Here is a 13,265-nt window from a genome sequence, read left to right on the forward strand (position 1 = left end):
AAAGAAAATTCTAACCGTTTTTCCAATTTGAATGATGTTCTAATAAGCCAATCAAATCAAATCATGTCATTCTAGGTCCAGTCGGTCCTAGCCTCATGCATTTCAGTCTAAGATGAAGATAACATAATCTCAGGTGAAACAGGATGTTTAAAGTGTGTTCGAGCTAATCGAGTCAGATATTCACTCGTTTCGTCTTAGTGTGCAGAAACGTCCTGTTGAGAAAAGGTTGTGGAGGAGAGTGAACGCAGCAGCAGCGTTACATAACAGCGCGACAGAAACACGTTGCACCAGAGATGCGGCTCAAGACACTGACGTCCATCTTACACAAAGACATTTATTCCGCATTGACACAGATGGGGAAAATGTTGACATTTACAAAGTATTCTGGTACAAAGAAATACAGGAGATATACAATATCACATGAGTGACAATGACTTGTCAGAGCTCATTTCCAGTAAATAAAAAAAGTTTAAGTCTGTATTTGTGTGGGAGGCAGACTTCAGTCCATCATCCCATCACTACATGTGAACAGACCACATCAGTTCATTATTTTCAACAAATGCCACAGCACATGAAGTCTTTGAAGGGCTACAAAATGTGTAGCTGTAACTGAACAGTTCTTTTCCATAATCCATTTTTTCAAACCTTAGAGCCATCTTACTGCTCTTCCATTCTTTGCAGAACTGACTGTGTGAAGGTCAGTGGAACCTACAGATGAGACAGGACCATAACACACTGGGATACATTTAAAGAATGAAGCCTGAGTGTAGAACTTTAAACATAGTAGTATACAGATCATCACCTTCCCAGCAGAACTGCTTTGTGTATTATTTAGACAAAAGTCTACACAAAATATTTTTATAAATATAAGAAAATAAAAATCGGTGTCTACTATTGAAATAATTGTTAGATCGATATTAACCCAAAACCAAAATAATACAAGCATCACTACGTTCGTATGTCCATTGTGTATATATAAGTCTCATACATATATTTGGTCAGAAGTCTGCAAAAAACCTGAATGACATGTTGCTCTAAGTGCACTATGATGCACAACAGGCTGACTGAATTCGATACAGTTGTCATACACTCATAATGTGCTTAGAATGCACATAATTCTGCCTTCAAGTGAAGTTTTACCAAAAACACAAATGTAAAAGGAATTTATCAAGCTTTCCATAAATATCCTGTTGGTCCACTTAGCTGTCAAATGATGACACCAAGATCAGCCATCGGTTGGTTCGGGTGCGTCATACTGACAGCTGACTGTAAGTGGCAAGTAATCTTAAATGGCATTTGATAACTGTGTCTAAGAAAATGGTCACTTTTACTTGGAATATGACAAATAAGAAAACCCTTTTGGTTAGGGACTACTTTCCGTCAGAAGGTCTACAAATGCCTGTTGCTGTGGGAAAAACATAATAACTAATATTTAAAATAATATGTAAAAATTAAGAACACTGCAGTGGCAGCATGCGGTTAGTCGCAGCACATCACTTGGTTCCACCAGCGATATTAAGTAAATGTTTTATTTTATAACCAGTGATTGTACAGCCTAATAAACACTGCTAACAAGCAGAGCCAGTGATTGATACATGTGGATGATGACAGTCTACAGACAGATGACACATTCTTCTAACAAGAATATACCAAACATCAACTCAGCAGCAGGAACTCTGGTTGGCGTGCACATGTACAGATGGTGTGTACGTCACTGAGGAGGAGGGGGAGGAGGAGGAGGAGGAAGGTCAGAGAAGGGGACCGAGTTTGCTGGCCAGAGAGAAGAGGAGAAAGATGGATTGAAGAAAGAGGGAGGAGGAGGAGGGTAGAGAGGGAAGTTGGGTGGAGGAAAAGAGTGAAGAGGTGGAGGAGGGTAAGGGCAGGGAGGGGGGAGGTACATGGGAGGGACATTTGTGTGTCTGGGTGGTGGGTGTGTGTGTCTGATCAGTGGGTGTTTATTCCTCGGGTTCTGGTGCCTGAATGTAGGCCCTGCATGTCTCGGTGGGAAATTCCTGATGTCACGCTGCTGCTGCAGCAGCAAGGTGTTCTGGGAAATGTGGGCAGGATTACCTGGAGAGGAAAAAACAGATGAAGCAAAGGAAGACTTTAACTTTAGACGTCTGTCAGAAGGTCGCACCTAGGGCTGCTGCGAGCAGTCGACGTCATCGATGACATTACTATTTTTAACCGACGCACGGTTCCATTGTTTTTCTTCAATATCACGACAGCGTGGCGACGCAGGCGTGTGTATTTGTGCTTTAGAACGTAACCGCTGTGAAACAATCAGAAAATAACCTTTTGTTTCTCCGATTCGCCAGCTTTCTCCTACCACAGCTGTGTCCGTCTCTCTCTCAAACAAATGAACACAAACCAAAGGACGCTTCGTGGGATCGGCGAAGCTGGGTACACAAAATAAACCAGGCGAGGACTCAACTGGGAGAGTATCAGTCCGGCCCATGAGCTGCTTTACTGCCTGTGGAGCCGTCTGATCGCCGCAGCGTGACGTCGGGATGCTTTTCTGTAACCATAGTATTATTCATTAGTAAGGAGAGTTTTTTAATATCTTTTGTCCTTGTAGCTGTTTAATATAAAGCCGTCTGCCTGCTACCCTAGAAATTCCATAGAATAAGTGCTTGAGAAAGTGTTTAGGTTGATTGTGTGTGTGTGTGTGTGTGTGTGTGTGTGTGTATTTTTATCATGTTGGCGTTGCCAGTTTAAACCTAAGGTTTTGCACTTTAATATGTAAACCTTTGTTTACATCTTGTTTTGTGCTGCATTATACGATGACAGTTTGTCAAAATAAAATAAACTAATTAAATGGCCTATTTCATTTTTTTTGGAGGAAAATTAATCGTTTAGATAAATCAGTAAAATAGTCGATAGATTAATCGATAGAAAAATTGCAGTCCTAGTAACACTGTAAAACCATCCCAACATGTCGTCATTCAGAACATATTTCCTGTATGTGTGAGAATACCTGTATTGTTATTGTCCCTCTTCTTTTTGGAGTTTTTCACTTTCCTCTTAGCTTCCTGCTCTTTCTCATCATCACTATAATCTAAAGCCTGGATAGGAGGGGGGGAGAGAGAGAGAGAGATTGAGTGCAACTCTTTCATAACACACACACAAAAATTAAAAAAAAAAAAAAAAATCACACCAATCCTTTTGAGCATAATTTGTAATAAATTCACAAAATTCCTAAATATTTTCAGCTACAACCATCACTTTCTTCAGATGTACTTGTTTTAATCTTTAGCTGACCCATAAAACAGTCAGGAAACCAGTCTATATAAGCACTGATGGTCATAACACGATCTTCTAAAGGCGTTGCAGGTTGCCACCAACCCACTCCGTTCATTTGATTATACGGTGATGTCGAAACATGCGATGCCTGGCTCATTTCCGTTTCTGTGCATGTGCTTACCTCCACTGGTGGTTCCTGGTCGTTCTTCCAGGATGCATCAGATCCCTTTAAACTGAAGGAAAAGCATTTTCACTATAAATATACTAGTTACGTTTGGACAGAAACAAACTTAAATTCATCAAATCAAAAGTGACTACTGCTCAACAAACTAACTTATCAGTATATTTGTCTAACTTGAAGGTTCTCTATGCCATATAAACTTGTGTATGCACTTACAGTCTGAGTTGTTGTGTGAGAATGTATCCTGTGTACTCTTTGATGGCTGGTGCGTAATAAACAGTCAGTCCCTCTGTCAGCCCCTTACTGCTTATCTGGTCTGCTGAGTTAAAACGCAGAATATACAGCGGGCTGGACACGGGACCAAACACCTCGAACACCTGAAACACAAAAACAGAACATCTCCGTGTGGAAACCAACAGGACACAAGACCGATAACATAAAACGCTTCTTCACACACTAAAAAACAAGAGCAGACAGCGGTAAAGACAGCCTCTGCTGGTCAACCCACCTTGCCCACAGCCAGCCTATCAGATGTAAAGATGATGCTGTCATCAGTCAGAGGGGGCGTGTCTTTTAGAGACTGGATGATGACTGCAGACACAGAAAGAGCGGAGACAAAATGCACATTAAAAGCCTCCACTTATATTATTCTCTACCTGAGAAGAGCTTCAGAAATCAGGTAGTAAAGGTAGAAGTGTGGCGTTAACGTGAGTGTGTGTGCGTATATTTACCGAGCTGCTGTATGATACTGGAGACTGTTCCTACAGGCTGCAGTTCTGCATCTTCTGGTAACGACACACGCACCTCCTCCACTGCTGGCAGCTCCTACACACCAAAATTATGACATGTTAGCTTTTGGTCTGATGGTGTACAGGTAAATTTGGTCGTGGGGTTTAGAACACAGAAAAATAAAGCTTCCTCCTTTTCTTTGCTTTAATGAAATGTAGCCATGCCTTTGACTGCGCCGCACGTTCAGCCATCCTAGCAAGCAACCAACAGACCAAAGGAGAAGTGAAGCGAACGGGGGCAGTTAACAGCGGTTGGGAGGCAATTCAATTAAATTACTAAACTTCATTAGACAATCGATGTGTCTGTGCACCAGTGATTTGATTTACAAACCCGATTCCAAAAAAAGTTGGGACACTGTACAAATCGTGAATAAAAACAGAATGCAATGATGTGGAAGTTTCAAATTTCAATATTTTATTCAGAATACAACATAGATGACACATCAAATGTGTAAACTGAGAAAATGTATCATTTTAAGGGAAAAATAAGTTGATTTTAAATTTCATGGCATCAACACATCTCAAAAAAGTTGGCACAAGGCCATGTTTACCTCTGTGTGGCATCCCCTCTTCTTTTTATAACAATCTGCAAACGTCTGGGGACGGAGGAGACAAGTTGCTCAAGTTTAGGAACAGGAATGTTGTCCCATTCTTCATGCAGATCTGGACTGCAGGCTGGCCATTTAAGTACCCGGATCCTTCTTCTACACAGCCATGATGTTGTAATTGATGTAGTATGTGGTCTGGCATTGTCATGTTGGAAAATGCAAGGTCTTCCCTGAAAGAGACGACATCTGGATGGGAGCAGATGTTGTTCTAGAACTTGGATATACCTTTCAGCATTGATGGTGCCTTTCCAGATGTGTAAGCTGCCCATGCCACACGCACTCATGCAACCCCATACCATCAGAGATGCAGGCTTCTGACCTGAGCGCTGATAACTTGGGTTGTCCTTGTCCTCTTTAGTCCGGATGACATGGCGTCCCAGTTTTCCAAAAAGAACTTTAAATTTTGATTCGTCTGACCACAGAAGAGTTTTCCACTTTGCCACAGTCCATTTTAAAGGAGCCTTGGCCCAGAGAAAACGCCTGCGCTTCTGGATCATGTTTAGATATGGCTTCTTTTTTGACCTATAGAGTTTTAGCCGGCAACGGCGAATGGCACGGTGGATTGTGTTCACCGCCAATGTTTTCTGGAAGTATTCCTGAGCCCATGTTGTGATTTCCATTACAGTAGCATTCCTGTATGTGATGCAGTGCCGTCTAAGGGCCCGAAGATCACGGGCATCCAGTATGGTTTTCCGGCCTTGACCCTTACGCACAGAGATTGTTCCAGATTCTCTGAATCTTTGGATGATATTATGCACTGTAGATGATGATAACTTCAAACTCTTTGCAATTTTTCTCTGAGAAACTCCTTTCTGATATTGCTCCACTATGTTTCGCCGCAGCATTGGGGGAATTGGTGATCCTCTGCCCATCTTGACTTCTGAGAGACACTGCCACTCTGAGAGGCTCTTTTTATACCCAATCATGTTGCCAATTGACCTAACAAGTTGCAAATTGGTCCTCCAGCTGTTCCTTATATGTACATTTAACTTTTCCGGCCTCTTATTGCTACCTGTCCCAACTTTTTTGGAATGTGTAGCTCTCATGAAATCCAAAATGAGCCAATATTTGGCATGACATTTCAAAATGTCTCACTTTCAACATTTGATACGTTATCTATATTCTATTGTGAATAAAATATAAGTTTGAGATTTGTAAATTATTGCATTCCTTTTTTATTCACAATTTGTACAGTGTCCCAACTTTTTCGGAATCGGGTTTGTAAATGACATGACTCTCGTCTCTCAAGATATAATGTTACGTTATAGGACCCGCTAGTTTTGATAGCAGTATCGATAAGCTCTGACCTTACTGATTTTTGGGTTTTGAGAAATTTGGAACCGGGTCCTTATAGAACTGGATCTGGATCCCCATCCCTACCCACAATATTTGCTGTGACATTACTGTTCGCATGGAAACATTTACAATTACTGACAGCAGCCTCTCATAAACCGTTAAAAAAAGTGTTGCCCTGGCCAGCTTATGCAGTGAGCGTTGTCTGCCTCGAGTTTTGAAAAAAGTGTAACCACACTTGCGACCGTTTTCAGCTCGCCATTGCCCTGACTCAGCAGCCCCCTCCCCCTTTAATAAAACACAGATCCCGCAATACTGCCGTAAAGAAGAGCTGTCAGTATGCCTGCTTTGCTTTTATTACACTGAACCAAACGACGGCGGCATAATGCTGCCCCAGTGTGTGAAGCAGAAAGCACCCCATCAACACAGATGGAGCGGATCATCTTAGCGACGCTATTTTCTTGGTGCTTTCCCTGGCACTTGGCTGGCTGCGGAACCTGAAGGAACGTCACCGCCACTGTTCTTCTGAGGTAAAATGTGAGCTGGTTCCTACTCTGGAATACTTGGATCGACTCCTGATTGATCAATGAAGGCATTCTGAGTTGGACCTATCGTGGGTAAAAAATGCATTTGTTTCAAATCGTTTTTTTAATGTATTCATTTAACTAAATAGCCGAGTAATGAGTGGCACAAAGTGAAGAGACAGTATTTTTTTTTTTTGTTTATGTCCGGTGGGGCAAGTAAATTTCTCTTCCACTTGCCCCACAAAAAAATCGTCTTGTCCCGGACAAGCCGTAATGTCGAGCCCTGTTCAGTGTCAGTAACGCAGGCTACAGTAAATGAAAACTGCCCTACCTGCCGTAATAATTTGTGATTACGTTTATTTCCACTGACAGCTTCTAAATAATTCTTCATACCACCCAGGATTCCTTTGCAGGCAAATACTGACCACTAGATCACACAGCGACAGTTGATCAATAACTACTGGATGTTGTTTTTTATTTATTGAGAAAAAATGTTTTAGTGTGATGTTCAGGCCTTTTATGTTACGCCTGCCTTTGTCCTTTGTCTAACTGAGTGTGTCCATAGTAATCTAAAGTACTGAAAGCTGGCATCAAATGTCTGGTCAGATTCATAACCTTGGTAACTTATTGTTCGATCAGATAGTTCTTGATTCAAGTCATAATTTTACCAATTTTAGACTTTTTTGACAAAGTTCTTGTACATCTGCTTGTGTTTTGACATTTAACATTTTAGAATTTAGTTCCATGAGGAACAGTGTTTTAAGGAAAAATGTCTGTATATGCCTCAAGAGCGTGGTACTAAAGAAGTATTGCTTTGGAATTCGTACTGCAACTCAGGTATTGTATTGAAAAATTGTACTGATCCTGTGCAATATTTTCCTACCTTTTTCCATCACGACAATTGTGATTTATAGTGTATATCTCCTGTTTGATTGTGACATAAAGGTTCTCTAAAAATAAAAAGAGCAAAAGTCCAAAACTATTTCATAATATTAATATAAAACTATCAATAACATTTGCACAAAATTACAAAAGTTGGGGAGCCAATTTTAAATCTTTTCACATTTCAAATCTGACTATGAAATAGGCTTAAAATTGTAGTCAAGAATGGAATTGATAGAAAAATATAGGGTGAAGCATTAGAGGCTTAGCAGAAAATATTTAAGCTCTCTCTCCTCAAACATCCCCATCTGTAACCACTGGAAATGCCCACGTTCTATATCATGGAAAAGGCAGGCAGGGCGTTACTGTTCTGCTGTGATTTCTATACACAATCCACTGACAAGACCCATATTTCTGTCCTTCTGTCCTCTTCTATATGGAGGAAAAACAGCAACTCCAGAACACACAGTAAAAACCCTCCATTTAGCTCGTCAAACATACAATCACAGACTGACCTCGAGCAGGATTTCATCTCTGGTTTTGATGGGGGCTGGTTGGCTGAAACCCTCGTCATCGTCCTCATCCCCAAACACGAGGGCAGAGGGAGAAGAGGAGGATGAGGAAGAAGAAGAAGAGGAAGAGCTGTCACTGAGGACAGGAGAGGAAGAGCATCAGTCAGTTATTGGTTTCTATTCTTGTACTTATAACTTTTCTAGCATCAAATACAAAGATGACTAGAGCTGGTTTAAATAACAAAGAAATCGATTTTCCCATTCAAATCGATCTTCATTTTATACGGAAGTGTATACGAGACTATATTCAAATGATAATGTAAACCTGAAAATGTAATTCCACAATATCATTAGAATTTTCACCTGTATTTGAGTCAAAATTAAAATGAAATTTTGAACATTTTTAATTAACATTTGAATATTGTCCATTTGTACAAATCAAATGTCAAACAGCTTTTCCATTTTAATAGTCAGAATGCCCATACAAGTATGTGAAAATGGAAAAACTGGATTATCTGCATTTTCATTTTTACTCAAATTAAACATTGGGGTAGCCGAGCTACCCGTGTTTGTTGCTCCTCTTGAGGATTAGGAAGCTTTCTCCGGCCACGGAGCGGTGAGTTGGGCTCCGCGGATCAGAAGGCGTACCATGGGTGCAATACTTGAACACTTGGGGAAACGTTACAGATCTGGCTCCAGATCGGCTGCTTTCACGTGTTGTGCTGCTAGCTTGATGAACTCGTTCTCTGAGCTAAAAACAGCACATAGACGTGCCGAACCTAAGATGAAGGAAGTTCACAAACAGTGCGTATAAATGTCGATACATAACCGTGCAGTATTAAAGTGCGACTAATAATAAAATTCTAAAACATATTATGCTAACTCACATGTATCACGGAGGTTTTGTGAGGCGAGTGAAAAATTGGTACTGTAGCTGAAATATCCCTAACCGAACCGATACTGGATCGAATCGGGATATCAGTGGCGTTACCCGGCTCTAAAGACGACTAATGGTGCAGAATATTGGGAACCCGCATGCTTGGGCTAAAAGTAACAATAACAAGCTATTTGTCAAATTCTTGTGTGTTGTGTGTGTATACCTGTCTGAATCCTCTGAATCATCGTCATCACAGTCCTCTGTCTTACACACACTGTCTAAAGAAAGCGTTGCTGCTGCTGAGTCCGTAGGTACATCTCCCGTTTCCTCTGGATGTGTTTGTGTATTTGATGACGCGTCTGCTTTATCGGGGGTTGCGATGCGATTTTCTAGTTGTGTTGTCATGGTAACCTCCATCTCCTCATCCTTGTGCGCTGGTAACGTCTGTCCATTCTCCTCTGATAGTTTTTCATCCATCTGAAATGTACACATTTTAAATCATGAAGGCAGGCCTTCAGATAACATGGAATCAAAGGATCCACAAACAGCCTTTTATTTGAGTCTCAGCTTTTACACTTGGTTCACACTGCTTTCAGTGGCCCCTAATCACACTGCATTTGTGGAATTATGTAGAAATAACTGATATAATGACAATATAATAGCATAATAATGCAGATACACTCTTTCAAAGAGCAATGAACTTTTAAGCTGCCTGAGCCCACCCACGGTGAAACTTAGACACAGAGAGCAGAAGACGAGAGGACAGACTCAGCAGTTTTTTCCTGTTACACTCGGCTTAGGCGCTGTAAAAAACAAAACACAAACAAAAAACGCTCCAGTGTTGTGCCCAAGGCTACATCCACATTACTACGTTTTCATTTTTAAAACGCATAAGTTTTGCTACGTTTACACCAAGCGTTCACACTACTCTGGCGTTTGAGCCCCTAAAGCGGATAAGTCTGGAAACGCTGCTGGCCCCGTATTTGTTTGAGAACTCCGGGGTTGCGTTTTAGTCTGGACGGGTAAAAACGAAGGCTTCAGGAAACGGTGACGCAGACACCCACATTCGCTTCTTGGTCTCATCAGTAACGCCGTGTCCTTCCCCGATTCGTCCTGCCCCTATCACGCAACCCTTTTCCAGAAGAAAACAAACACAAAGCATGGTTAATTCAACAGGGATAAGGAACCGCCGTTGCTGACCTTGCTGTCAATGCTAGCAGCTGTTGTGCAGTTAAAGTCAGCCTTTTATAATGCTACTACTGCCCACATGCGCAGGAGGCGAGCTATTGTTGGAGCGATTTGTGACAGTTCCCAAGTTCAGCGGCGTTATCAGCTCTGCGTTGAGCATCGGTTTTGGGTGAAGAACTAGTGCCTATTGGGAGAATTCTATTAACGAAGGTGTGGTTCCTGGGGAATGGCGAGAAATCTTTCGGACGTCCAGCTGTGGAAGGAGCAACAGCAAAAACTAGCACGCGTGGATGTATTTACAAAAGGTATCCTGCACGTTGTATTACCTGAGTGACAAGAGAAGACTCTGGGAAACTGATAACAGTAAGGCGTTTGGACTATCCGACAAGTCTGTCAGACCATCACCATCTTCCTGGGTCCAGACTACATCCAAACACAAAAGTGAAGGATCTTGTCGTCAACTTCTAGCAAACACATGGTAAAGTTATGCCACAATGCGAATCCAGACTACATCAACAGAAACATTCTTTGAATGTACAGGGTTGTGACTACAAGTACTGTTTCCTGGACACTGCTGTCTACAATGGATTTGTTTCGATGCATCAATGTTTAAACGTTCGCTAGTAGCTTAGCTTAGCCTGCTGTCAGTGTGTTCAGCCATTTTGCACGTTATTGAGCATCAGCCTTCTGTAAAGCAAATACAACTCGAATGCAGTTCAAAGAACAGCCCAACTAAAAGAGTACATGTGTAACGTCATGTAGGCTGTAAGCAGGGGCTAATGTGAACTCGGAGTATGTGTTGTGACATCGGGGAGTATTTGAGTTTGTACATTGGCTTTTTTAAACAAAAGCGCAGAAGTGTGGACGGAGCCCAAGTCTTTTACTGTAGGTGTTTATTCTGGCATCATGTCGGTGACATTCTTGTCCAAATAAACACAACAGGCAATATATGGACATAACCTCGATCATTTTTGCCTACCTCGATAAGTCAAAGTAATTATCGTGACAGGCCTAGCTTCATGCTCCATTTCTTTTTCCAGTTTCTTAAAGGACTTGCCTTATTTGACCCTGCCAAACGCATTAGTGCAGTTTAATTATATCAAAATTTACAGAACTTTATATTAAATGTAGGTGAAGGTCCAACAGATCCAACTATTAACTGTAATAGTGCACCATCCAACCATAAAATGGCAAAAAATGTGTTGGAATCGCTTTGAATATATCACTTGCTGTCAATACAGTGCGAAATAACGCAAAATGAAGTAACGTTAACGGTTAACGTTACTTTCCACACGAATCAGGTTTTCTCCATTTATTGCAAAACTAACATATGTCACCATTGAAATTCATTTCTGTGCAAAATCACAAATGTCAGAAAAAAGTCGACAGGCGAACAAACTAAAATAAAACTAATGTTAAATTGTAACTTACATGCACGCTAGCGTCAGCCGGCTACGTAGCTAACGAGCTAACCAGGGCTAACAGCGTTGAATTAACGTTACGAAACAGGCTCAACAGCCGCGAGCCAGCATGACCCCAGAAACCCAGTCAAGCGAATTCCATAACCGTGTCGACCGCACGGTCTGCTCGGCCACAATGGGTGTGTTAAAACGAATACCTGTTTGTGAAGCTGCTGGCCCCGTGCTGCGAAGAACCTCACGAAACTCCGAACCGCTGTAAGCGCAACCAAACTGAACCAAACTACTTCCGTTATCAACCTTCAAAATACAAGCTTCAATGACGGTGCTGTTTAGAAATTTGATTTATTCACTTATTTTAAAAAAACTAGTACAAAGTACAATGAAAACATACAATGGGACATTATGCCTAGGGACATTTATGTAAAAATCCTATTTATTTTATTTGATCCTTTTCACAGCATACAGTATCCTACATTCATACAAGCATTCAGTCGGTGTAGGCAGTCGTGTGACAAGACAGTAAGGAAATATGCTTATGTTATTAAAATCTAAAAATCATGTCACATTGACTATACATTACGGTATTGTTTATAAAAAATAAACTATAAAATGAACAGGCTGTTGAAACCATAGACTGTACTATGATGTACATACCGTACCAAATTATTCCGACATTTTATTTGGAAGGCACAATTCTTCCATTCCGGTGGTAATCGTTTCTCTGGGTTTGACGCAGAGCTACAGCTTCATGCTTCCATCCACAACACGTGGGGTTATGTTTTTCCGGGTGTGCGCAAGGCTATTGCGCAGGCTAAAGCAACTGGCCAGGAGAGAAGGAGCAAGACGCTTTTGTGGAAAAAAACAAAAACAAAAACAAAAACAGAAAACCATCAATAATATCAGTACATTCAGACACATAAACTAAACCAGTCAGAACAGATCCTGCAGCACGCTGTCGGTTTCATCCCTGAGCAGTTACTGTCCTCTGTACTGGACCGGACCCCAGAGGGGGTTCACTGAGGAAGAGGAGACGTCTCCAGAGGCGGAATTACTGATGTGCAGTTGAATCTACCTCATAAAGCTAAGGGGCTGTTTCTGTGTAACAAACACGAAGGTGACTGCAAAGCTGCAAACAGTCTGTGGTTCTGTCACAGACAGACAGGCAGCAGAGACACATCAGGGATGCAGACCAACGCAGTTTCTGCACAGGCTCCTCTGTTCTCTGCACAAAACAAATCCAAGGGCCCTTCAGTGCTCAAACAGGTTTTGGTAGAAGGCCTGCTGCAATAATTGATGTTCCTTATTCATACAGCTCCTACCCACAAGTTTGATAACTTCACATCATCGTGTAAGGGGAGATGTCCATAAACAATGCTGAATGCCTCTCCACACTCCCTTCCATTACCAACAGACATACGGCTCAGAAGGACTGCAACAAGAAAAGTATTGCGAGGTAACGCAAAAGTAGTCCTCAAAAACAACCTCGCCGTGACCTTTAGGGGACTTCGTAGACCAGCAACTCCTCTGCCACAAATACTCAAAATGCAAAGCAATCGGGTTTACTGATCTCCTTGAAGCTGTTAAAGAAGTCTGACCAGGGGGGCGCAAGCAGGAGGACTGAGAGAGTTCATAAACATAAAAGTTCCGCCCAGTATAATTAGTGGAATGGGTGAGTAGGAACACTTGTAGCCTACTGTCAACTAACTTGTAACTTCGGGTTTAGCCCTCCGCTAACTTGAATGGAGATA

General features: G+C 41.6%; 1 protein-coding gene across 3 annotated transcripts; it reads right to left on the bottom strand.

Annotated features, from left to right (window-relative positions):
* Positions 1–314: 314 nt before the first annotated feature.
* naf1 (nuclear assembly factor 1 homolog (S. cerevisiae)) lies at positions 315–12,303 on the bottom strand. Of its 3 annotated transcripts, none has more exons than XM_044190233.1 (9): positions 12,172–12,303; positions 9,132–9,385; positions 8,035–8,167; positions 4,156–4,249; positions 3,933–4,015; positions 3,641–3,801; positions 3,425–3,476; positions 2,978–3,065; positions 315–2,070 (listed from the first exon to the last, which is right to left on the bottom strand). In XM_044190233.1, exons 2-9 carry the CDS (start codon positions 9,383–9,385, stop codon positions 1,712–1,714), a joined length of 1,224 nt encoding a protein of 407 aa, XP_044046168.1. In that variant the 5' UTR covers positions 12,172–12,303; the 3' UTR covers positions 315–1,711. The 3 variants fall into 3 exon arrangements, with proteins under 3 accessions (XP_044046168.1, XP_044046165.1, XP_044046167.1); XM_044190230.1 differs by lacking the exon at positions 12,172–12,303 and adding an exon at positions 11,715–11,844; XM_044190232.1 differs by lacking the exon at positions 12,172–12,303 and adding an exon at positions 11,528–11,708.
* Positions 12,304–13,265: the final 962 nt, after the last annotated feature.

This window comes from Siniperca chuatsi, linkage group LG3 (assembly GCF_020085105.1).
Source record: "Siniperca chuatsi isolate FFG_IHB_CAS linkage group LG3, ASM2008510v1, whole genome shotgun sequence".
Classification (NCBI taxonomy): Eukaryota; Metazoa; Chordata; class Actinopteri; order Centrarchiformes; family Sinipercidae; genus Siniperca; species Siniperca chuatsi.